The 26,468-nt window shown below is 28.9% G+C and overlaps 1 protein-coding gene across 2 annotated transcripts; it reads left to right on the forward strand.

The window, feature by feature from the left end:
• The first annotated feature begins 1,708 nt into the window (after positions 1-1,708).
• Positions 1,709-26,175, forward strand: LOC107437420 (protein NipSnap). 2 transcript variants are annotated; one of them, XM_043048691.3, is made up of 9 exons: positions 1,709-1,874; positions 4,771-4,910; positions 8,754-8,799; positions 15,724-15,815; positions 16,940-17,151; positions 17,236-17,267; positions 19,656-19,744; positions 22,451-22,534; positions 24,526-26,175. In XM_043048691.3, exons 1-9 carry the CDS (start codon positions 1,813-1,815, stop codon positions 24,588-24,590), a joined length of 822 nt encoding a protein of 273 aa, XP_042904625.2. In that variant the 5' UTR covers positions 1,709-1,812; the 3' UTR covers positions 24,591-26,175. The 2 variants fall into 2 exon arrangements, with proteins under 2 accessions (XP_042904625.2, XP_042904624.2); XM_043048690.3 differs by having other exon boundaries at positions 1,791-1,910; positions 24,526-24,651.
• Positions 26,176-26,468: the final 293 nt, after the last annotated feature.

Below are 26,468 nucleotides of genomic sequence, written 5' to 3' on the forward strand. Positions count from 1 at the left end.
ACTTATGGAGAATTAAATAAATACAATATACAAAAATTAAGTACGGAAATAAAATGAAAAAGAATTATGTAAGTATCTGAAACGAATAAGAAATTATACAATTAACAATATTTTAAAAAAGCAAATAGACATGTAAATGATACAATTATTAAAAATTTATTTTAAGGAAAACAAAATTTTATTCTGAAAATAGTTTATCGTAAATCAGCCCTTGTAAAAGAACAAACTCTTCAAGAATGAAGAAAAATACAATACTAATACTTTTCTTTAGAGCTATATAGCTTTAAAGAAAAGCATCATGAAAATTTAAAAAAAATATTTTCATTAAATAAAAAGAAAAAAAAATTAAGAAAAAGGAAAATATCGTAGTACATTTCTATACAACTGAAAAGAGAAGATGGAAGGGAAAAGGGCCAAAGGCATGAAACCGGTCTTTCCCCAAATGGCGCATTCGAGTGTTGCAATCACGAATACGTCCCGCAGTGGACTGATCGTTAAGACACGGTTCTCAGAAGATCACCGAAGTCAAGCATCACTGGTTACGGTCAGTGCGCGCGTAGGGACCGAGGGTGTGCGGTATTGGTCCTCGTTAAACTGTGCTACCGTAAAGTGCTCGACTTCGCGTGCAGGTCGTCGAGCTACAGAAGCGGGGGTGCCATGCCCTCTGCAGAGGATCAAAATTTCGATGGCATGTTCTCGGATCATCCTCCGGGATGTTTCCCAGACCGTCGCCAATAGCCCATTGTGCAGCTCTAGTGCGACGTAAATTAACAACAACAACAATCACGAATACATACAATACCGATTTCGTTTTAGAAAATTGTCGAAATAAATTTTGCTTTTACAAAGAATGAAGCATTGGTGAATTTTAAAAATGTGTGTGGAAAAAAAAAATGTGTCCCGCAGTGGACTGATCGTTAAGACACGGTTCCCAGCAGATCACCGAAGTCAAGCATCACTGGCTACGGTCAGTGTGCGGGTGGGTGACCACTTGGATCAGTCTGCATAGAGACCGAGGGTGTGCGGTATTGGTTCTCGTTAAACTGTGCTACCGTAAAGTGCTCGACTTCGCGCGCAGGTCGTCGGGCTACCGAAGCGGGGGTGCCATCCCTTCCGCAGAGGATCAAAATTGTGATGGCATGTCTTCGGATCATCCTCCGGGATGTTTCCCAGACCGGCGCCAATAGCCCATTGTGCAGCTCTAGTGCGACGTAAATTAACAACAACCAACAACCAAAAAAAATGTGAATTTAAATTTGAGTTTTTTTACAGTTAACATATTTCACCAATCAGCCGGCCAGATGGCCGAGCGGTTAGCGTGCCTGACTGCAAAGCCGTAGGCTGCGGGTTCGAATCCCGCTCTGGGCATGGATGTTTCTCTCTCTCTTTGTGCTGTCCTCTGTTGTGTGTATGATGTGTGAATGTGGCCCACCCTATAAACGGGTTTGTGGCAGTGTGGCGTGGGCAATGTTGCTCGCCTCCGTGACTTTGGTTCACAGGTGCCCACTGGGTAACGCGAAATGAGCAACAATTCTGGCATAGTATTGGCAAAGATTGAAATTCCGTGCCTGCCATTGGAAAAAAAAAAAAAAATATTTCACCAATCAAGATCTGATTTGCATATGTGAGCATTAATGAATGCAACGGAAATTGTCCCTTAAATTATAGTTCTCAACCAGTTTCAAAAAAAAAAAATTCATTTCAAATAGTTTGGTGTTCATTCCTAAAGCCGAGTAGAAATAAGTAGTCAAAAGCGTCTGTATATAAACAATCAACTCTCTATATCCGTCTATTTTTAATTTAATAATTAAAATGTCCTCACTTGTTCGTAAAATTCTGTTAATGAAATTGCCTGCTTCACTCACCTTTCAAAGGTTAAGATTTGCTTTATGTTTTGGTTTTGTGTAACGGTAAAAATTTATATCATTATTTTGCAGGAGGTCGAGCTAAAGGTCGAATGACATTAAACTATTATATGTTTATTTAGTTATTATTTTATTACGTTTATTTACTCGTGAAATATTTATTTTATCGAAATATTTAATTCTTTTTATTATTTTCGTCGGAAACTTGATTACTTTTATAATCTCCATCCAGTATAGCTTTCTGTTTATTTCTCATTTGTTTTATTGATTAATTATTTAATTGTTTGTAGTTTTAATTCAATAATATTCATGTTGTACATGTTATAAAAATTGTCGACATTTCTGCATCAGCTGTCTTATCATTTATCAGGGTGCGTAGCGTTTTTAAAAAGTGCTTAAAAGTGTTTATTTTCGTTTTTTAAAAGCTCTTAAAGGTGCTTTTTTTCATTGAGTGTATTTAAAAAGTAGTTAATTTTCCTTTTTCGAAAATGATATTTTTTTCTTTACCATGTCGATTTTCGCCATATTATGCAAAAGCATGCTTTTAACATTGTTTTTTTTTTTTCAACATTTATTCAACCACAAGCTATTTTGGCGTATAGTGGGTCCATAGCGTATGGAAGCGCCAATATGTTTGATGAGATACTTGGGAGTCCACTTGTGCTCAAAAACTCTCTAGCAGCTGAGATTATTGCACTCTCATTTGCAAACTCTGTGGCATTTTGCAAGTAGATATTCACAATTTCAGGCTTCATTTTCCACCCTCTGATATCAAACCGAAAAATCTGGATCATTTTATAATGGCCTACGTAATCAAGAAAAGAGTTTTTTGTCAGAAACTAGTTAATTTATCATGACTACGTGAAGTCTTTGAAAATTATTTTGCATTTTGTTAATGTATATAGTGCTTAAAAACAGGGTTGAGGTTTTGACTTTTGGACGTCCTAAACTGGTTTTGGACAGTATGCGTGGGTTTTACTGTCTTAAACTGGATAAAGCTTTCCAAAACCTTGAACTTTGGTAAAAGGTAAAAATTCTATATGTGTAACAATTGTACACATAATAATTACATGTATCAATAAATATTTCATATTTTTTATACAATTTACAATTTTATGCAATTTATTTTTTTATACAGTTACAAACTCATTAAAAAGGAAAATAATGTTTATTTTACCTTTTAAATATTTAGACAGTTTTGGACAAAGGGGTTTTGGACAGGATAGTTTAAACCAGGGTTTAAGCCGTGGATTAATCCATTCTGTCCTAAACCTTGCCAACCCAGCTTAAAAATATTTTTTGAGTGCTCAAAAAGTACTCTAAAAGTGCTTATTTTTTACTGAAAGATTTGGGTACCACCCAGTTTATTAAACAACATTTTGAAAGCTGCTAATTTAGTAAGTGTCAGACTTTCCGTTTATAAACAAACTCTGATTGTTATCATTTTTCGTTGGTGTATTCATCTCACACTGAAATGTATAACTTAATTAGTACCTATGTGTTGTAATATGTATTTGTATCTTTCAGAGGGTCACCTTTAACTAGGGAGGGAGTATATTTTTTAAGTTGCAAAATTGTTTTGAGAAAGTTTGAAGATGTTTTACAAAATATAAATGAACATGAGGTTTGAATTGTGTTTATAAAAAGAACTGTTTTCAGCTCTTAACTTAAACAGAATTTTAGAGGTGGTGTACCCATCAATTTTTGGAAGACTCTTTTTTACAAAATATATAAGGGTTGCTTTGGGGTGAAAGAATTATGTGTGTTGAATCCTATGTTTATTTTCATTATATTATTAATCTAATATTTATTTTTTTACAATTATTGAAGATGCCTGTCTTATAATTCTAATTAGATAACCTTATTCTCTGTGGCAGAATTTTTTCTGGCTTTCGGCAACATGCAAGATAATTTTAAAATAACAAATATACATCTTGCTAATTTATAGTAAGGGAAGCGTTATCTTCAAAAAATAAAGAAATTAAAAAATTGGATCAGATAAAATAATTTTTTTAATTGAATGTGTAATATTTTTCTTTGTCTAATATTATGGACGATATTCTAACATTTTGTAAGAAAATAGCACACTAATTATTTCCCTTTTCGCGTTTTGTAATTCATCATCACATTAAAAAAATCATGAAATCTGTAGCGGTAACTACCGATAAAAGAGATTAACTGCAAAATCACGCAAATTGGACTCTTCAAAAGGGGTTACTAAATGCGTGTTTTCATTTCGAGATTCAGTTGTTATAATATAGTATTAAAAATATCTGTCATAATACTAGTCATAATATATTATTATAAATATCGGGTTTTGAAAGTTATGTGGAAATTATCAGTAATAACTGCATGAAAAAATAGAATGACAATTTCTGTAGAACGGAAAACCAAATTTTTTTCTTCATTATTCTTTTTTTTTTTCCATTATTCTCAAATGAGAATAGAAAAATCATAAGCATTTTTTAAAAAATCTTTCTGCAAGAATTCGGTAATGTTCTGCGACAATGTCACTGTGTCGCCATGATTCTGCCACGGGGGCCTTATTTTGTATTAGTTTTGAATTTCAAATGAGTAATTCCCTCAAATTTTGAGATCATTGGTATGCTAAATTAAAAAAATTAATTCTTCATAGAATCTGAAAATCTTATGATTTATTGAAATTGTTATGAAATAAATTCATTTTGAAATTGTTATAAATTAATGAAATTCTTATGAAATAACTTAATAATGAAATTCTTATTAATGATTGAACTTCTTATGATATAATTTCATATTTTTGGAATTATAAATTACTATTGAGATTCTTATGAATTATTGAAATTTTTATAAATTATTTAAATTCTTATGAAACATTGAAATTTCTTATAAAATTAATTCAGATTGGTAATAAATGCACTTTCAGATCTTTATGGTTGGGATGCGTTAACAACTCGAATAATGATGGTTGGTTTAGTAAATTGTTGATGGTAAGAAAAATTGATCCTGGCCATGACTCTCATTCAAGACTTTTATCTGCCTCTGAAGTCATCTATGAAATGCAAAGTAAATTAATTTTAGATTGCTTTTTCCTAGTGTTTCTGTAGTTCTCCTTATATTATATTAAATTAAAGGAAAAAAAATAGAATCAATCTGGATAAGCATTATCAAGTAATTAATAATAATTATAATGTTCAGGAAAGAACATGTCAAACGACTATTCAGTAGCCAGGGTGCATAGCATTTTTAAAAAGTGCTTAAAGGTGCTTATTTTTGATTTACATTTTTTAAAAGCCCTTAAAGATGTTTTTTTTATTCAGGGTTTGCAAAAAGTGCTTAATTTTCTATCTTTTTAAAAGAGGTTTTTTCTTTGCCATGTCGATTGCTGTTCTAAATGACAAAAAATGCATGATTTTCACAATTTTCTCTGCAATACATATCTAAAACTAGTTATTTTATAATGATTATATGAAGTTTTTGAAAATATATTTGAATTTTATTGATTTTATGTTTTCAAATTAAGAACTTTAAACAATAGAAAAAAATAATTTTTATTACTGCACAGTTCCTAATTATGATTTTCTTTCGGAAAATTATTAAAAATATTTTTGAGTGCTTAAAACTACTTATAAGGTGCTTATTTTTTGTTGAAAAATCTGGCTACACATCCTGGTAGTTTGAGAAAAAAATCTTCATTGTGTTTGAAATTATCAGAAAAGATTTTTTTTAAAACATATTGTTCTCCTTAATGAAAAAATCAGCATATTTAATGACATTTATCAGTGAATTTAAGAAAATCATCTTCAAAATGTGTAAAAGCAAAAGGGGTTGTTTAAAAATAATTTTTTTCGAAAGTTAAAAGCTTAGCAAAGAACATGTTAAATGACATTCCACTGAATATGAAAAAATTGTTATTAAAATCCTTGTAATCACAATGAAGCTATCTTCCTATACATTTAAAGGCTTAAGAAAGAGCCTGTTAAGTGATATTTTTTTCCAACAACTTTTGGCAACATATTGCCTCATGGTATAAACTTTTTTGTAGACTCCATATCGGTAGATCCATGCCACCTGTAGATGTAAAATATTTTTAAAACTTGGAATAAGTACCCTGAGTAATTACCTGGGTAAATACCCAGAATTCATAAATATCTGGGTATTTATCAATGGTTATGTTTTTCTTTATACAAAATTATATTATTATTACGCAATTTAGTATGTTTATTACACAATTTAGTATTGCTTACAATGTCAATAGTAAGGACATATTCATTATAATGAAAAATTCATTTGATTAAATATATAAATTATTAAAATCATAAATTTTTTAATTTTCTTTATTTGAGAGCAGTTATGGTTTAATCCTCTTTAAATTCATATTTCTAATCATAATTCGAAGTATTTGGGGCTTTAAAAGTAACATCTAAACAAGGAAAGTTAGGTAAAAATATGATTTTGATATGCAAATATTTTTTCTAATTTTTTATAATTTATTTTAAAAAGTTTATCATACAATCCTGCTGAAGAATAGCACATAATATTCCTTATTTGATTCATTGTGATGTGATCTTTCAGAATAATAATAATGTCCTATGTGTTAAATTCTTTGAGTTTTTATTGCATTATTACTTATGACTTAAGAAATATATTATCTTAACATTAGTATGATTTTCAAAGGGGTATAAAATCGATGCCAGATTGAATGTTTCAATATTTTTGTATGCTAAGTTTAAAGGGGATTGGGAAGCTTCATTCCCTATGGTCTGGGGGAAAAAGGAAAACTTTTTTTATAATATATTTAAAATTATATGCTTAACTTATTGAACCACTCTAAGCAAGAGTTTATATATTTTATTTCTTAAATTAAATATATATATATATATATATATATATATATTTAATTTAAGCCGTTGGCCTCACGGTCGGATTCTCCGACCGTGAGGCCAACTCCTTGATTACCATATTCTTTGATTTTTTTTTGAGATTAAGGAAATCTTTTTTACTGAATTGTGAAAGTATGTTTCCTCCATCCCCTCACAAATTACCTTATTCACTGACTTTGCAGAATAGTATTTCTGAAGGCTATAGTATTGCATATTTTTACAAAACAAAATAACCGTATCACTCCAAACGATTGTTTCCCCCTTTGCGTTAATTTTGTCTTTTTAAAGTGAAGTTTTGCAAAATATTACAAGCTATTAAATATATAGAGATTTTTGTCAAAAATAACTAGGGTAAACTAACCAGGGAAGAAACACTTAAGCTTCGCTTGCCTTTTAAAAAATCATATTAGTTTCAAAATTCGAAATTTTAGTTAAATGACAGTGTCAACATATTTGTTACTAATTGCAAATTATGTAAAAATATTGTACAGAACTTACATAATATTATTTTAAAGTTTTGAAGGTTCAAATAACAAGTAGTAAGAAGACCAAGTAGAGGAACAGCTCTTAACAGTGAATAAACAGACAGTAAAGGAACACTTAGTTTTGGTTATTTTATAATGCTCTATATGAATTTATAAGCCATACAAATATTTAAAGACAAGCCTATTCTTGAAATTATAACATATAAATACTTGGAAAATGTTAACTTTTTTTTGTAATCATGAATTGAAAGATAAAGTGTCAATATATTAACACATACTGTTCATTCACTGGGAAATTTATGCCCAGTAAAGGAACATGCCTGTTCCCTCACTGGTTAGAAGTTGTTTTTCGTACTTTTAACATACTTTTGATGTGGAACATCACTAAAGGTACAAGAAAATTAAAGTTTATCTTTTATTTTCATTAACTTAGAAAAAAACCCAGCTAAGGAAAACTTGTTCCTTCACTGGTTTTTCATCGTTTGGGGATCCAGTGAATAAACACCCCCTTATCTCAGTACTTTATTATGCTATGATGCTTAAAAAAAAAAAAAAAAAAAAAAAACTTAACTTCAATAACTGTATTTTAAATTCTTTTTTACACAGTGAGAAAAATAAAACCATTATGTGCAATAAATTCCACTTCAAACATATAAATGCAAACACTCACCTTATAATTTTTTCAAAGAAACAAGGTGTTGCAGAGATAATAACAAATTAAATTTTTTTTTAGAGAAGTCTATTTGACCAGGTAATCCAAAACATTGCTAGATGACTTCCTATTGTTTGGCAGTAAGCTATTAAGTTACCAATCAATCTAAAGAAAAATGTTCAAATTCTTATTTTTAATCAATATATATGAAATGTTCCTTCACTGGGTAGTGTTCCTTCACTAGTTGGTTTACCCTACAGAACATTCTTATTTTAATAAAAATCAAAATTATATTTTAATTGTGTATTTTCTTACATGCTAAATCTGTTTCTGTTGCTGACTACTGTTGTTTTGTATTAATTATATCATGAAACACCTCACCCTGTGTGTAATTTTTTTTCTTTAGACTTAGTTTACTTTCTTTAGATTAGTAATCACTAATGAAAGCAGTGATTACTTGAAACTATGTTTTGCTTTATACACAGTGGGCCAAAAATGTTTGTTAGAAAACATAAATTTGGACATTTGAATTGGGAAATTTTTTTAAAAGTTGAATATTTCAAAAAGGTTTTAAATCAATTGTTAAATGTCATCAAGTGCCACCGCCAAAAAATCTGTTTCCAAAAAATATGGGGTCAAACTGTTAATTTTTAAAAATTTTTTTTAGGGCAGTGGCACTTGCTAACATTTGATTTTAAACCTTTTTGAAGCATTCAAGTTTCAATAAAATTTCCAATTCATGTTTTTTAGCACTTATAAATGTTCGGAAACAGTTTTGACCCACTGTAAACACTACTTTCAGTTCAGATAAAGTTCCATTCATAGTATTATGATTAAGAAAAAAATTTTTTAATTATGCTAGCTAATAATTTTTAATTGTCATTTTCAGCTCATGATGTCAAACCAGATAGTATAGAGCCATATTTAGATAATTAGTAAGTATTTTCTTTTTTTTTTTTTACATAAACTTTATGTTAATTAAAGAGGAAATTTAAATGTCCTGCATATAATAATAAATTTTTTTTAATTGTATTATTAATTATAGGCTGCCAAGTAATGCATAAAAACTTTCTGCTTCATAAGGTTCAAAATAACATTTATATAAAGTAAATATTTGAACTCATGCTAATAGTTTTTAGTAAAGTTTTTTGATAAAGGTTCTTAGTTTCATTAAATTCATTAGATTTTGTAACAAAAGATCTCAGTTGTTCAAATCCGATTAGAGTTTTAACTTTTGGATGATTTTCAGTTCATCTTGATTTTAGTTCATTTTAAAATGCTATAACAGTTAATGATTTGTGCTAATATTATAAAGGTTAAAATGAAAATTATATAATATCTGAATTAGTATATTTATCAGAACTCGTTCTTGTTTTTACTATACATTTTCTCCTTGTTTATTGTATGTACAGTGGTACCTACAGGTACTGACCACTTTCTGTACCACAGTAAAATGGTCATTCTTAAGGGTTGACTTCAAAATGTTATTGAAAATGCATGATTTATTGCAAGCTATTTTAATACTTCTCTGTGTCGGTGTGAAAATGCCACTTGTTTCGGCAACGTGAATCGATGAATAAAATTTAGGTGCAATAAAAATCCCTGCGGCAGAATTGTTGCGATGAGGTGACATTGTCATAGAACGTTACAGAAATCTCGCAGAAAGATTTTTCCTTTGAAAAGTAAAGTAAAATTACTTTTTTGTACAGAAATTTACACGTAATATTTGTATCATGCATCTAGATAATCACTTTTGGAGGCGCTCATTTTAACCCGATAGTATCTTAAATCGATGTAATGTTTCGATTATATTTTCGGCAGTTATTGATATTAATTTTCATGTGGATTTTAAATATCATGATGCATATCAAACAGCATGGAAAATTCGAATCGTGCATTTGAGTATTTGCTTTTTAACGCAGTAATTCTATCAATTATATTTTCGGCAGTTATTGATATTGATTTTTCCATGGATTTTAAATATTATGATACATTTCAAACAGTGTGGAAAATTCGAATTATGCATTTGAGTAGAGTATTTACTTTTTAACGCAGAAATTCTATCGAATTTTTGGTAGTTGATTGATTTCGCCATGGTTTTTTAATTTGAAATATTTATACGCTATTAAATAGAATAATTTAATCTCGAAACGAAACGCGCATTTGAGAAGTCCGATTCGCGTGATTCCGTCGTTAAATTTTTTTTAGCAATCACTACTACGGATTTTATGATTTTTTAATTATTTTTTTTATTGTGATGATTATTTACAAAATGCGAAGAAGGAAATAATTGTGCGTCCCCCCTCCCCAAACAAATGTGAGAACATCACAAATAATATTATAATAAAAGAATTATCACATGTTCAATTGAAAAAAATTGTACAGTTTTTTTTAGTAAACACAGCACTTTTACTGTTTTAAATTACTAACATATATATTTTATTAATAAAAGTATCTTGCAGAAAGATATTAGTGTTAGTGAGTTTTGTCGCTGTGTCGTTTGCATTTAATTTTACATTTTAAAAATTTGTTTACCCTAAAAAATTTGAAGTTTGTTTGAGATGTTTTTTCGGCAGTATCTTTTTTTTATAGTTCAACTTATAACTCTAAACTAAATCATTGATCTTTCATGCACTCTAACTGTAATATGCGGTTTACCAGTCTCTTTCAGAGATCCTCAAAAAGAGCTCTTAAAATAAGAGCCATTCACAAATACATTTAAATCTATTTATTTGTTTTGATATTTTTTCGTGGTTCCTTATTTGACCTTTTCGTCATTTTGTGCGGAGGATTGCCCGGTGGCTGGGAGAGGTTTTGATAGTTTCTCTTAAATGTTTCTTTCAACACAAAGTATGTGGAAAAAATTCCATACCTCTTCAAGTGGTCGTAAATGGAGGAGGTCGCAACACAGAGGTTGTCTTTCTAGGAGATTTCACTGTATATGTACACTGTGACGTAGTTTTAATGTATGCTCAATGGGGTTATTGGTTACCTCCTTCTAATATATGCATATATGATATATATTTGTATGTATGTGTGTATGTATATATATATATATAGTGTAACATCCCATATCCGGTCATCCCTTTCCCGGAAGGGTCGATTTCCCGGACACTTTTTAACAATCAAAATAAACAAACATCTCTCCATCTTCCCCTTTCCTAAAAATTTTTTTTGAAAAAAAAAGGTCTTTTGACACATTTTCTCTTTTTCTAGCTTGCACCGTACCTCTGATTTATGCCTCGAACCCATAAATCACCAGAAAAGGGTAGTGAAGATCTACCAAGACCATTGAGTGACCGTTAGTGGTGCTCCTCCCTTGGAATGTAGGAAAAAGAGGGAGATGTGTTTTCAAATACCGCAACTGAGTCCCCCCCCTCTGTTCCCTTGCAGGTGGTTACTAAAAGAGGCATTTCCTGGAACCTTTTTATTGAAAGAAGAAATACTGTGGAAGAGGGTAAACGGGACAAACGTTAAGGTGGAGGGGGAGTCAAAATGGAAAATTTGAATAAGTCTAAAAGGATACACGTCCTTGAGAAACAAAACATTCGTTCTTCCCCATACCATGTAATATTTAGGAGGCGGGGGGAAGGGGGTAATATTCTTTCTTAAGCAGATTCTTTCAGTCGTAGAAGAAAAAATGAAGAGAACCCGATCAGCATGCCCTGCCTTTATGCTTGATTGATAGCCAATGATTGGAGAGAAAATAATAATTTGTTACTTCCCCACCCTCAACTTAAATAACCTCCTCTTTACACTTATTTTCTTTCACAAATAAGGAGGAAATGAATTTTTTCCTCCACCTACCCACCTTAATGAATGACGGGAATTTCCCTTTCTTGCTTGAATCATTCTAGTTAAAAATGGCGGATTATTATTTTCATATGTCAATTTTTTTTCGTTTTCTGTATTTTAAGCAATAATATTTTTTTTCTAATATTTCATATTTTATTTATTAGATATTCTAACACTAAAACATTATTCCCCTTAATAATGTTTATTTATTTTTTGCTTCTTAGATTTAGATCATTTTAAGCTTTGTTCTAGAATGACATGAATTTCCCCTTCTTGCTTGAATCGTTCTAGTTCAAAATGGCGGATTAATATTTTCATAACTGTTAAATTTTTTTCGTTTTCCATATTTTCAGCAATAATATTTTTTTCTAATATTTCATATTTGATTGATTAGATATTCTAATGCTAAAACGTTATTCCCCTTAAAAATAACGTTTATTTATTTTTTGCTTCTTAGATTCAGATCGTTTATTAAATCATTTTAAGCTTTGTTTACCTTGGGGGTCAACACGGAAAAATCTATTATACGAACTTCTGAAAGTTCCACCGATTCCGGATACACGGCTTTAAACTGTATATATATATATGTGCGTGTATGTATATATATATGTATATGGGTGATTCTCACGAAGCATGAAATTCACTGTCCCTTGCTCCAAAATCTAATACTAAAATACCTTTTTTTTTAAAAAAAAATTAATAAATAGCATTGCTGTTAGTATTTTAAAATGACTTTGCTCTAGCGTTGACTGTTTTGTATACTTAAAAAATTTAATTGAATATCAAAATGTCATTTTCCTGGCATGTCCCAAACAATATTTCCAATAATAACTAGCTTCAAAACTTCCCATACATTTTTCAAAATCTAATTTTTTTATCTTATCCTATGTAAGCATTTCTGGAGTATACGCAGAGGGTATTGTTTACTAAAACTTCATTTAAAATAATTTTTCTGTCAGTAATTTGTTTGTCCCATGAAAATCTGTCATTTTCCTGGCTACTTTTATTTAGTGATTTATAACCAAAATAGTTAGCGTCAGGAATCAATATCTTATGTTAGTAGATTGATTAGATACCCTCCTATCTGAACATGTCTTGTTGCTTGTTGCATGAATAAAGAACCAATTTTCAGGCTCAAAATCTTTTTCAAAAATTTTTTCAAGGAGAGTAGGTTTTTATGCTGTCATTTTCCTGGCTTCTTGAAATCATTAATAACAAAAACCACATAGATTTATCTGAGTTATTTCAAGAAATACTGTTGTTTTCTGCTGAATATAAACGTCTTCGGCCAAAATATTAAATTAAAGTAACGTTATATGCTATAAAATAGCGAATTTGTCATTATCCTGGCTGTCATTTTCCTGGCTTATGAATGCCTGGACATTGAAGTGTTACCAGAAATTCTTTTTAACTGCTAATACTGTAAAGAAAGAAAGCAAATATTAACCTAATACCAAGTTTATGTATCATTGTAATATGCTTGGATGTAATCAAAGTTATTTATTTATTTAATGATAGATTATTATACACAATTTTATTCTGTATATATCAGCAACAAAATTTTTTTTGTTTCTTTCTACAGTGGATAAAAAGAATTAAATTAAGCAATTTATGTTCGATCTAATGTAAAGGCTTAAGTTGAGTTACTTACTATTAACTTAAAATGACTGTTTTTTAAACTTCTAAGGTATTATGTCATTTTCCTGGTATTCAAGATTTGATGAATTTCTATTTTATTTTTTTTCTCGAGCAAATGTCAATAAACTACACTGCTGTCTATAAGATATTAATAAGTGTAGCTAAAGAAGTATACAAAAAAAATTTTAGATTATTTTGAAGACTTCAAATTTGAAGAAATTTTTTGGTCCGAATTGACATGTTTCGTGAGAATCACCCATATATATGTGTGTATATATATATATATATATATATATATATATATATATATATATATATATATATATATATATATATATATATATATATATATATATATATTATAGATATACATACATATACATACATATATATATATGTGTGTGTGTGTGTATTCTGATATATATACTATACGTTTAAATTACAAAAAATAAATAATAAAAACTTTTATATATATGTACATTCTACGTACTATACAATAGTTCATTATTCAAGTAATGTTTAATTTCGGAGGGAATTTTGTCTCCCTAACCACCCCCAAAACTATGCCACTCTATGTACACACACACGGGGTGCAGTGAAATAGCTCAGACAAAGTTATTACATCATAGTATAAAACTAACTTGGATATTCATTTATTTTTCTCTATTACTTTATAAAAAGATATTTTAAAGTGCATCTTTTAGTTTATGTATTGTTTTTTGTCTCTTTTTACAACATCAAGCAAAATATCTGCTATTTTAAAGTTGTTTAAGCTAGAAAAATGACAGTGTGAAATTGTTTGTTTTCTTGGTACATAATTATTGTACACATACGCTTGGAATCCCTAAAATAATTGATTTGGCCGGAATGGGATAGATTTAAAGTAGAAAACTTGTGTCCCAGTGATGAAAATTTCAATAAGTATTTGCACCTTTGAATCGCTGCAAAACATGTCCCACTTTGAAACCAATTAAAATTATTTATTATATTATGTTAATTTATTCATTTTTAGGGCCAGCACTTAGCCTTTGTCACCTTGCCAAATGCAATTCTTCCAGAATGCTGATGCTTGTATATCTTGTTTTTAAATGTGTTCTAAAATGTATTAAAATAATACTTCCTGAGAAAATTGAATTTCAGAATTACAACTTTTTTAAAATTATGATTTCTCCAGAACCATTCGACCGATTTCTCTTAACTTTTGTATTTTGCCATGTTAAATTATATACTTTAAAATGAAGTAAAAAAATGGTGTACCTTAAAGTTTAAAATTTTTCCGACTATTATTAAATAAAATGCTAAAAATAATAAATATATACTAAAACATTATTTCGTGCTTGAAATTATCTTTGGATTAACAAATTTTTTAACTATGAGCAAATGTTCTTGCGATTTGGTGGAATATTCAAAAAGTAAAATTACCATTATGGAATTCAAACTTTGGAGCACTCTCTTGACCAAACTATTGGGACTATATTTCCTAGATTGGGGTTACCCCCAACATTTTGGGAATCAGAAATCTGAACCAGTCAAAATTAAATAATCTTTGTTTAATGAAAGTATGTTTTTACGTTTGATTTCGTCATTTAAAAATATCGTCTGCATTACATTTTACATTATAATTTGAATTTTTAATGTTTCTACAACTGTGGCAGAATTGAGGTGACATTGTCGCAGAACGTTACAGAGTTCTTAATCCGTTTTGATTTGCATTTTCGGCAGTTACTGACATTGATTTTCAAGTGGCTTTTAGATATCCCGATATATTTCAAGCGATATGGGAAATTCGAATTGTGCATTCGATGATTTACTTTTTGAGGCAATGATTATATCATTTTTAGGCAGTATTTGCTTTGGATTTGCAACCCAATATTTTTTATATGATATTATTTATTACAACAATAAAATCTGGAAACAAAACATGCATTTGAGTAACTCTTTAAAAAGAGTCCAATTAGCGTGATTTCGTCATCGATCTGTTTATCAACAACTACTGCTACAATTTCATGTAATTTAATTATTTTTTTAATTGAATGATGATTTTGAAGATGCGACAATAGAAATAATTAGTGCGTCCCCCCCAACCAAATTCATGAATATCACCCATAATATTCGAATCAAGAAATACTACATATTCAATGAAAAAAATTACACTGTTTTTTTGTTTTTGTTACCTTAAATTAGTAACATACATATTTGTTGTTATTGAAAGTATCCCGCAGAAAGATATTAGTGCTAGATAGTTTTGTTGCAGAAAGCCAGAAAAAATTCTGCCTCTTGGGTTTCTACAAATTGTTTTCAAAAATTCTATTACATTTTTTAAACTTATCTTTTAGTTAAAATATGAACTTGTTTACTTTTAATAAATTTTAAAAATAGTTGTTGTTGATAATAAATTGGTAAAGTATGTTTTTGTTATGTTTTAGTGAAAGATATGCCAAAATTGCAGCTAATAAATCTGATGGAGCAGAATTAGTTGGAAGCTGGAGTGTAGAAATAGGTTCTCAAGATCAATTCAGTATGTTTTGCATTGAAAGGTTTCATTACAATTCACAATAATAATTTTTGTTTGGAGAATTTGTTTAGACCTACACAAATTATTCTCTAGATGTGTTGGATTTTACAATGTATGTACAGTGACTTTAATGTTTTCTTTTTTGAACCACTTTTATTATTATAATAATTTTTTTTGAACTAACCTCTATATTCTTCTGTTAAATAAGCTTTTATATCCAAAGGTTTAATCAACCTTGAATATAAATGATGAAACTTTATACAAGTATCTTTGGGGTGATTTGATCCAAGTATTTAATGGGAAGATATTATGAATGGGGTTAAAACTGTAAATTTTGTTGAATTTCTTTTTGACAGGACAAAATTGATTTATTGTTCAAAAGTGTCTTAAACATGGTGCATAGTGTTTTTAAAAAGTGCTTAAAGGTGCTTTTTTCATGGGGTGTTTTTAAAAAGTGCTTCATTTTCCCTTTTCGAAACTGAAAGTTTTTTCTTTACCATGTTGATTTTCACCACACATAATGCAAAAGCATGATTTTCACATTGTTCTACCTGACATTTTAACTATTCATTCGACCACAATCTATTTTGGCGTACCATTGGTCCATAGCGTTTAAAAGCTGTAATCATTTTACATGATTAATTAAATACTTGATGAGTCCCAATGTGCATCTACTGAGCAAAGTTCAGTGAGATTATTGCACTCTCATGTGCAACTCTGCTACATTTTGCAAGTAGATATTCTCTTTCAGGCTTCATTTTCCACCCTCTGATATCAAACCGAAAAATTTCTTAACCATTATAATGACTGATATAATCAAGAAAAGAGTTCTTTGTCAGAAACTAGTTATTTTATTGTGATCATGTAAAATCTTTGAAAATTATTTTGCATTTTTGTTAATTTCTATAGAGAGTGTTTAAAAGTATTTTTGAGTGCTTAAAAAGTTCTTAAAAGGTGCTTATTTTTTGTTGAAAGATTTAGTTATGCACACTGAGGACGGTAAAAAAATTTTTTGTGCTGTATTTTATCATTGTGTCCAAAACCAGGCCGTCTTTTATTTTGATTTATTTGAAACAAAACATTTTTTCCCTTTTTTAATTGCTTAATGTTGGTTATTTTTTTTCCAGTTCACGTGTGGCGCTATAAACACGGTTATAACCATGCCCATGAATTTTTGGAGTTACGTCACACGGATAATGATTTAAAGAGTCTGATAAAGGATCGTATACCCTTTATAAGGCACAGAGAGAATCAATTCATGTTATCTTTTAGTTTCTGGGGACACCCTCAGCCTAAAGAAGGTTCTAATATGTATGAAATGAGATCTTATGTTCTTAAGGTATTTTTTTTCCTTTGTTATTTAGATTTTTTTTATCGCAAGGCATTTTACTGATGCTAATTGTTATTTATTTTTATTTTAAAGCCTGGCACCATGATAGAATGGGGAAATAATTGGTATGTTCTTACACAAACAAATTTTTCCTTATGCTTATTCAATGTTATTTTTTCCCATGCTCTAATAATCTTTTTTTTATCACATTATTTTCATTATCGTCATTCACATTTTTTGCACGAGCATGAATTAATAATACTTATGATATGAACTGGATTCTTCTAAGAATCAGTGATTTAATAAATGTATTAAAGGAGATACAGTGAGTGTTCTTAGTTTTTTTTTTTGCCAGAACTTCAGAACAACGCTCAATTTATGTCGATAGAATTGGTAATGGATGTAATGTTTCAATTGCATTTTTGGCAGTTATTGATTTTCACTTGGATTTTAAACATCCCGATATATATTTTCAACAATATGGAAAATTCGAATCGTGCATTTGAGTATTTACTTTATAAGGCTTTTTTTCTATCAAATTTTTGGCAGTTATTGCTATTGATTTCTCCATAGTTTTTAGATCTGATATTTTTATACAATAGTATTTATTACAACAGCCAAATCTTGAAAGGAAACACGCATTTGAGGAGCCTGTTTCGTGTGATTTCGTCTTGTATCTTTTTTCCTAGCAATTACTACTGTGAATTTCATGATTTTTAATTATATTTTTTATTGTGATAATTATTTACAAAATGTGAAGAAGGAAATAATTTGTGTCCGCCCCCCCCCCACAAACATGCGAGAATATCACCCATAATATCAGGACAAAAAATTATTACATGTTTTATTAAAAAATATCTATATATAGTTTTTTCTTTGTAAACATCAGCACTTTTGTTATTTTAAATTTGTAGCATCTATGTTTGTTATTATTAAAAGTATCGTGCCGAAAGATATTAGTGATAGAGAGTTTGTCACAGATAGCTCAAATAAATTCTGCTACAGGGATTTTATATATTTTACATAGAGAGTTCTTTTCTTTTCTTTAAAATCATGTAACGGGTAGAAATCTGCATACTTTCCCAATCGGAGAGCATTCGGCCAAAATTGTTTTGATGTATTTGGGGTAGGAAGAGGAAAGATGTTAGTTACAGTTAAATCTCTAATTTTTAATAATTTCTTTTTACAAAATACTGAGCACATATTCCCAGTCGTTGCTACAGCTGTTTGTAGTGTGTCTACCAATACAAAAATACAATTAAAATTCACTAGTATAATATGAGACATGTTAACTCGATTCTATGTTGGCCCACTTTGATCTGTATGCGGCTTTCTCGATGGATCGTCCGCATTGAACAGTTCACTTGCTACTTTTGACTGCGACTTTGTACTCCTCACAATATCGCTACTTAGTCTCAATTACACAGAACGTATACACCTGACTGCTAAAGGCAGCACAGGAACGACCACGACCGTGAACTTAATACAACTCTCACGATCAGCACTCAAAAGTAGGGTGATCTAAATACAGCTCTCCCGGCTTCTCACAAAACACCAATGACTCAACTAGTGATATCCTTTCATTGAATTCTACCACAGCTATTATTCTAGTGGGGGGAGTACTGTAGTGTATCTACCATTACAAAAATACAATTCACTAGTGTATAATACATGTTAACTTGATTGTGTGTTGGGATACCTTTTCATAGATGAAGGATGACATTGCCGATTTCTACATTTTGCCGCATGTTCATGCTTTAAAACTTTTCACTTCAGCTGCTCAAGAAAAAATTAAATGCTTTAAAATTATTTCTCCCTCCTTTTAAATAGAATTTATGGCTGTAAAATTATTGAAAAGTAATAAACAAAGTGAAGTTCTGCTAAATAACTGTTGCTGATCAGGAAATTCAGGGAGTCATAATTAGGTAGTCTTTTTAGATTTAGGTAGTCTTTTTTAGATCGCCACGTATTATGCAAAAGCGAGCTTTTCACATTGTTCTATTCAACATTTTCTCAATTAATTCAACCACAATCTATTTTGGCGTCCATAGCTATGGAAGCACCAATCATTTTACATGTTTGATGAAATACTCGCAAGTCTACTAAGCTGGATGCAGTGAGATTCATGCACTCTCATCTGCAAAACTCTGCTGCATTTTGCGAGATATTCTCAATTTCAGGCTTCATTTTTCACCGCTTGTACTGAAGAACCTCTTGATCTTTTTATAATGTCTAAAATATAATAAAGAAAATAATTATTTGTCGGAAACGAATTATTTTATCATAATCATGTAAATTTATGTAATCATGTCTTTAAATCTTAAATTATTTTGCATTTCATTAATGATAATGGTACTTAAAAATATTTTTTGAGTGCTTAAAAATACTTAAAGGTGCTTATTTTTCTTTCAAAAATTTGGCTATGCATGTTGTTTGTAATGCTTATGATAACTAAAACATTTTTTTAAATGAATGCTTTAATATTTTTCTTTTAACAATATTTCATGTTACAGGGCTAGAGGAGTAACTTATAGAAAAGAGAGTGCAGTTGCTGGCTTTTTCTCACAGATAGGACAATTGTATATGGTTCATCATATATGGAGTAAGTATATCTGTTTCTCCATCGGAATAAGAAAGAGCACTTTTGAGTTTTGAAAATGCACTCACTTAAAGCCGTAAAAATGTATCGAAATGTGTAATATTATGTAATAGCTGAATTTTATCTTCCAATTTTTTAAATTACCCTCATATACTATTTTACATGTAATGTTTAAAAGTAATTCTTTGTCATTATCAAAGTAAGTGAAAAATTTGTAGTGTGTAAAAATAGTTTTAAAAATAATATCTGTGCATAATTTAAAAAAAATAAATAAATGAATAATCTAAAAAAAAGATTAATTGATAAACAACTTGAAAGCTTCTTTCTATAATTTTAACTGAAAATTATAAGGAAATTGACATTAAAAGGCAAATTTTTTTTTAAAAGAAAGGTTTTTATTTTGAAAAGAATTTTGAAATTTAAAATTACTTATGAAAATTTTCAATATCCTTTGCCGAAAAAAAAAGATACTTGTAAACATTTTCCCGAGATGAGAATAACCCTAACAAAGTAAATGTTTTTTATAGTAATCAAAATTAAACGTATAAACACAGATATTTTTACCTCAGTGTAATTATTATTTTAACAATAAAATTATCTCTTTTAAAATGAAACATAAATAAGAAGGCAGTGTTTTTAAGTGATGACAGCTTGTTTTTTGGAGACACTCTGTCCATTTTTTTGTGCTTACCCTTTTGTCTTTATAAGAGCTACAAAGCACTATAAAAGCTAAAAAATAACAAATTTAATCAGTTAAAAAAAACATAGAATAATTATTTGAGTGGTTTTCATGAAAAATTTATGTCACTCAAAGTGTCTTTTATTTCTGATACTCAAATATATATTTTTCATGTTTCTATTGTGTTTATAAAATATAGTTATCGAACTTGTGAAGAAAATTAATCAAAATGAAGCATTTATCTATCAATTTTGATATGGCAAACTTCACAACATATGTATCAATTGCTTAAATGCTTATTTTTGCTTTAATACGTAGCATGCGGGCAACTTTTCCAAAAAATATGGTATGCGTGATTTCATAAAAGTTGGAGCACACTTGTCACTTTAGCTACAACTTCAATTAAAAAAATAAATTAGGATAAATGATTGCAATACTGATTACATTGAATCATTTATATTTTGGTAATGACGAATGGATAATTTCTTTGAGAAACAAAACGGAAACAAAGTAATTATTCTACCACTTTTTAAATATTTGTATGGATTGCAGACATTTAAAAAACTTATTTTTACGTGACTCACTCACGATTTGTTAAGGAGACAGTTGCATTCAAAATTCCTAAAATCATCTGAACTGACTGTCTTCTGGACTGGATCAAGTGGAATAATAATAAGGAAATAAATGTCATATGAATTCTTAAAATGTACTATTTATAGATTCTAGTAGACTTCTGCACTGAAATTAAAAGTACTTGTTAAACTATGTTATTTTGATCTTAATTGAAAGCTTAATTTATCTATAATACTTTTTTCTTATTGTATAAGTAATAAAGAATCATTTGAATTTTACATTAAAAAACATAAATTCTCTAATAGTATTCATGTCTTTGCTATATTATTTTACACTGTTATAAATTTACTATATATATCATATCTGCTTATCTGATCTAGCATATCTGATCTTGTTGTATATTAAAAAATTTTCAGTCGTGCAATTACATTATTTTAAAATTAATAGAACCTAAGTAAAATTCAATAAAAAATTTTTTTTTTAGTTTTAATGCTTTTTTTCATGTTTTTTTTTATGTTATTGTTCACCATTATTAATTTACTGCCATTATTTATTTCTATTTCTGTTGGATTATTTTATAGACTTGTTTAAACAGTAGATTTTTTTTAATTGACTGGAAGTTATATTTGAATGGTTGGTTACATTTGGTTAGAATGTCCCAAACAGAATTAATGTATTTTTAAAAAAAAAATTTTTTTTTAGAATTAATTGTGATATAGGGTAAAATTAACAGTTGCTAACTGCCACGGTTCGACTAAGTACAACAAGTTTCTATTAAAAAATCGTCTAGCCACCCTACTGCTCCTTTTCTTTGAAGATAATGCACCTAATGTGTATTTTATAAACTTTTTTCAAAAAATGTTAGATTATGTTAGTTGTTAAATGACATTGTGAAAATGATACATTTTGTTTCTTAAAATGTTTCTTCACTTTAGAAATAAACCTTGCAATGTTAGCCATATTTTAGAAAATGATTCTGAATTAATCTATCAATATGAACAGTTTTTTTATCGTGAAAAATTTTCAATTTTTGAAAAGTTTAAAAATAAAAAGTTAAATTTAAGTCTGTTAAAAATGATGCAAATGGACAGTAGAAAAATTCTCTAATTTTGCCCTATACCCTGGTATAGTCAATAAGATATTTTTGTAGGGGACATTTAGTGAAACAGTGCTCTTAAATGTGACGGAGCAATGAGAAAAAGACACGATACCTAACAAATACAAGAAGAGTTTTTGCTCCGATTGGGGTTCCTCGATGTAAAAGAAACAAAGCACTATCGTGCCACTTTGTGTTTCTCGAAATAAAATAAAACTAGCCGCTGCTTGGTCCTCTTTTAGAGAAAGTGTGGTTGCGCTGTTTGGGATTCTTCGACAGTTGTGATTCAAACGGTCAAACATTGTAACTAAGTTTTATATGTGATTAATAAATTTCTGAAAAAAATGTATTGCATATTTAGGTTATAAGAATCTACAAATGCGAAAGGATGTAAGAGATGCTGCATGGAGAAAACCTGGCTGGGATGAATGTGTTGCTCATACTGGTTAGTCTTATCTTGTTTTTTAATATTTTGATTTTCCGACACCATTTTTAATTAATATTTCTCAGCATTAATCAGAGTTACTTCTCTGCTCGAAATGTACAGTTGAAATTTAATTTTCTGAATTACTCAGTAAAATGCTGACCACAGTTGTGTCATTTGACACACATCTAAACCTCCATGATTCCCCTATCCCATAGCAGGTCATGGTGCGTTGCGATTTTTAAAAAATGCTTAAAGGTGCTTATTTTCATTTTTTAAAGCCCTAAAAGGTGCTTTTTTCATGGGGTGTTTTTAAAAAATGCTTAATTTTCCTTTTTGGAAAAAGGGAATGTCAATTTTCACCATGTATTATGTAAAAACGTGCTTTTCACATTTTGCGATTCATTATGCTGTTTTAAAAAGTGCTTAAAGGTACTTATTTTCATTTTTTAAAGCCCTAAAAGGTGCTTATTTCATGGGATGTTTTTAAAAAATGCTTAATTTTCCTTTTTGGAAAAAGAGATTTTTAAAAAGGGAATGTCAATTTTCACCATGTATTACAGGGTGCGTAGCGTTTGTAAAAAGTACTTAAAGGTGCTTTTTTGGGGATTTCGTTTTTAAAAGCTTTTAAAGGTGCATTTTTCAACTGGCGTTTTTAAAAAGTGCTTTTTTTTCCCGAATAAATTTTTTTCTCCCTTCAGTGATATCTGGTGGATCCCATGCATTTCACGAAAAATGGGGTGTTTGCTACGTAATTATTCACGCGGACTTCATGTCGTACCCACGTTATGAGTTGCGCATGCACGCACACTTGAAACTGAAACCCGAGTGCTCCAATTTGGATGAAGAATATCAGATCCTTATGAAATGTTTTTCTTTTTAATTTTATTATTGTTTATTTAATTTTACTTCTAACACTAGGGGGTACGGGTACTTTTGTTCTGAGTTCAGGGTCAAGTTGAATTCACTCGATGATGTGGGAAAGTACTGATTGTTTCGATTTACATCTGTTTCTTTTTGGGTTTTTTTAACGCTAAAACTGTTTATAAAAAGTTTTTGTTTTTCAATGATATCACTGATTGAATATGAATTTTTGAGTGCTTGAAAATTTTTGTGAAGTGCTTGAAAAGTTTTTAAAAAGTGCTTATTTTTGATTCAAAGATTTGGCTACGCAAAGATTGTATTATGTAAAAACGTGCTTTTCACATTTTGCTATTCAATATTCAATTCACGACTCATTCAAACTTAATGCCTTTCGGTGTACCGTCGGTCGTTAGGGTTTGAAAGCACCAATCATTTTACATGTTTGATTAAATACTTCTGAGTCCACATGTGGGTCTGCTGAGCTGGGTTCGGTGAGATTATTGCACTATCGTGTGCAACTCTGTTGCATTTTGCAAGATATTCTCAATTTCAGGCCTCATTTTCCACCCTCTGATATCGAATTTAAAAATCTCTTGATCTTTTTATAATCACTAATATAATCAAGAAAAGAGTTTCTTATCAGAAACGAGTTATTTTATCATGATCAAGTAAAGTTTAAAAATTATTTTAAATTTTGTTAATATATAAATAATATACTTAAAAATATTTTTGAGTGCTTAAAAAACAGTGCTTATTTTTTGTTGAAAGGTTTAGCTAAGCACCCTGTAAGTTTGTGCAAGAATGCTTAACTTTACTTTTATTTAGGATCAAATTAGAACGTTATATTTTAGTGAGGCGGTAATAAAGTTTGATTTTATAGTAAAACCTCTGAAATTGATCATTATTATAGAACACCAAATGTAATTTTGTAAAAGTTTTTTTAAAAAAATGCACTTGTAAAGTTTTGAATTACGTGAAAATTGAAATGAATCAATTTTACAAACATTTCACTGCAGTGAAGAAAATTATGGAAAAATAATAAAGAAAGAAATATATAATAAATAAATAAATAAAAATACTATTTTAAATGTATACACATTATATGCAGGTTTAGAGATCTCTGCATTAAACAACTTATGTTCTTTCAGTTCCTTTGATTCGAAAAATGGAAAGTCGATGGATGAAACCGACGAAATTCTCCCCCATCCAGTAATATTATTTTTATTAATATTGTTTACACATTTCTTCTGTTCCTGAAAATCTTGTAAGAAAAATCCCTGAATAGTAAGATATTTCAAACAGGACATCAAAAGGAAGCACTCAAGTAGTTTTTACAATCTGATGTCAAACTATTCAGGCTCAATATAGTTTAGTTGAAGTAACCTGAGTGGATGGCTTTATATACCCCATCAGTGATTGCTTTCCCTTTTTATCTCTTTCTTTATCTTTTTGAAGGTGTAGTAAATTAAGTTATTATATTTCAGTTATTTGTTTGAATTTAAATAATTCACTTTCCCAGAAAAGAAATTGGACAGCTCTTTATTTACTTCAAATTCCACCAGCTTGTTTAATTAAAAATATTTTAAGACATCTCAAAATAAAAGATAAAAATATTTATCAATGTATCAGATAATTCCCATAAATGAACTAGAAGAAGTAATTCATTTAAATGTCAAAATTATTTTGTTGAAGTTGCAAGTGTTATTATACTATTTTGAAAGAGTTTATATTAGCATAATTGCCTTTTCAGATCTGATTTATATATAATTTTTATTAGAAAAGTTCATTTATTTATTTTTTTGCGTAAACAAATTAGACTTTTTTTCTTCTTTGTTCTGTTAAGTTTTGTAGAAACTTGTATGTTTTGTGTAATATTTTACAAAAATTATTGAAATATATATATGCTCATTTTGTGTGCTCAACACCTTATATTTCTGGCAATTTTTACAATTTAAGCAATCAAATTATATTGTTTAATTTTAGTATTTTAATCACAATCTTCTTTCATTGGTTATTAAGAAAGCTAATTTATTATTTATCTTTAATAAATTAGTTTTTTTTGTTTAGTTAAACTTTGTATAATCCTTTATATTTCTTATAATATTTTAAAAGGCTTATTGAGTAACACATATGCTCATTTTGTGTGCTCAACAACTTTTATTTTTGGAATTTCAAAAATTAAATTATTATGTTTAATCTTATTATTTTAATTTCGGAATATTTGCCTTGTTTGATTAGGTATTAAATTTATCTAATTTTATTAATGCAATAGTTTCGTGAAATCTCAATATTTGTGTTTATTGCTCACCAGACATTTTCTTCTCAATATTTTACTTTTTTTTTAAGTTTAATTTATATGATTTATATGCATATCTCAATGTGTTCATTATTTTAATTCTAAATTGACAAAAAATTGTTTAATACCTTAGATTTATTCTAAGATTATGCTAAACATGAAGGTTTGTGTAGTTTTTCCTTAAACTTAGTATTATTTTTAAGTTTAGTATTTCTTCCAAATATTGTATATTTTTTCTGTTTAGTGTTTGTGTTTTATTTATTATTTAGTCATTTAATTTATAGATTAAAGTAATGCAAAAATATCCTAAATCAGAATTTTTTGTTAAAAATAGCTTGTTGAAAAACACTTTTTATTTAAAGAGGTCTTACAGGAGTAAAACTTAAAAAAAAAAAAACTACCTTTCTATATTTTTTCTTATTTTAAACAACGCATTTGAGGGTGAACAAAATATCCACTTCATTTTTCCCCGGTCGCTATGGCGTAAAAATGTTACCAAAAATCAAAATGTTTTTCTCTTGTTCAAGTATTATCTTTATAATTTTAAAAAAGTTAGAAATTTAACCATTTTTTAAAAATTGTTTAAAGAAAGAATGCTTTGTTCTAACTGTTAATGGTAAAGATTCTTTTCTTAAGCTGTCATCATTTTGTCATTTTTCAATATCTTTTTAGTATACGCAATAACTAAAATTCTGCATATTTATAATTTCTATCAGTTTTGAATATTAGGTGGAAGTTATTGTAACGGTTTTTTAAGAAGAGTTTTAAGGTTGATAAAAATTTGGCTAATATTTA

The sequence above is a fragment of the Parasteatoda tepidariorum genome, chromosome 4, assembly GCF_982258835.1.
Source record: "Parasteatoda tepidariorum strain Cologne lab strain chromosome 4, Ptep-v5.0, whole genome shotgun sequence".
Classification (NCBI taxonomy): domain Eukaryota; kingdom Metazoa; phylum Arthropoda; class Arachnida; order Araneae; family Theridiidae; genus Parasteatoda; species Parasteatoda tepidariorum.

Excerpts from the sequence above, each read along its gene's own strand:
- LOC107437420 (XM_043048691.3), top strand. The coding sequence starts at position 1,813 with ATGTCCTCACTTGTTCGTAAAATTCTGTTAATGAAATTGCCTGCTTCA. Across the intron at positions 1,875-4,770 it reads GCTTCACTCACCTTTCAAAG|ATCTTTATGGTTGGGATGCG; the intron begins GTTAAGATTTGC and ends ATGCACTTTCAG. Across the intron at positions 8,800-15,723 it reads GAGCCATATTTAGATAATTA|TGAAAGATATGCCAAAATTG; the intron begins GTAAGTATTTTC and ends GTTATGTTTTAG.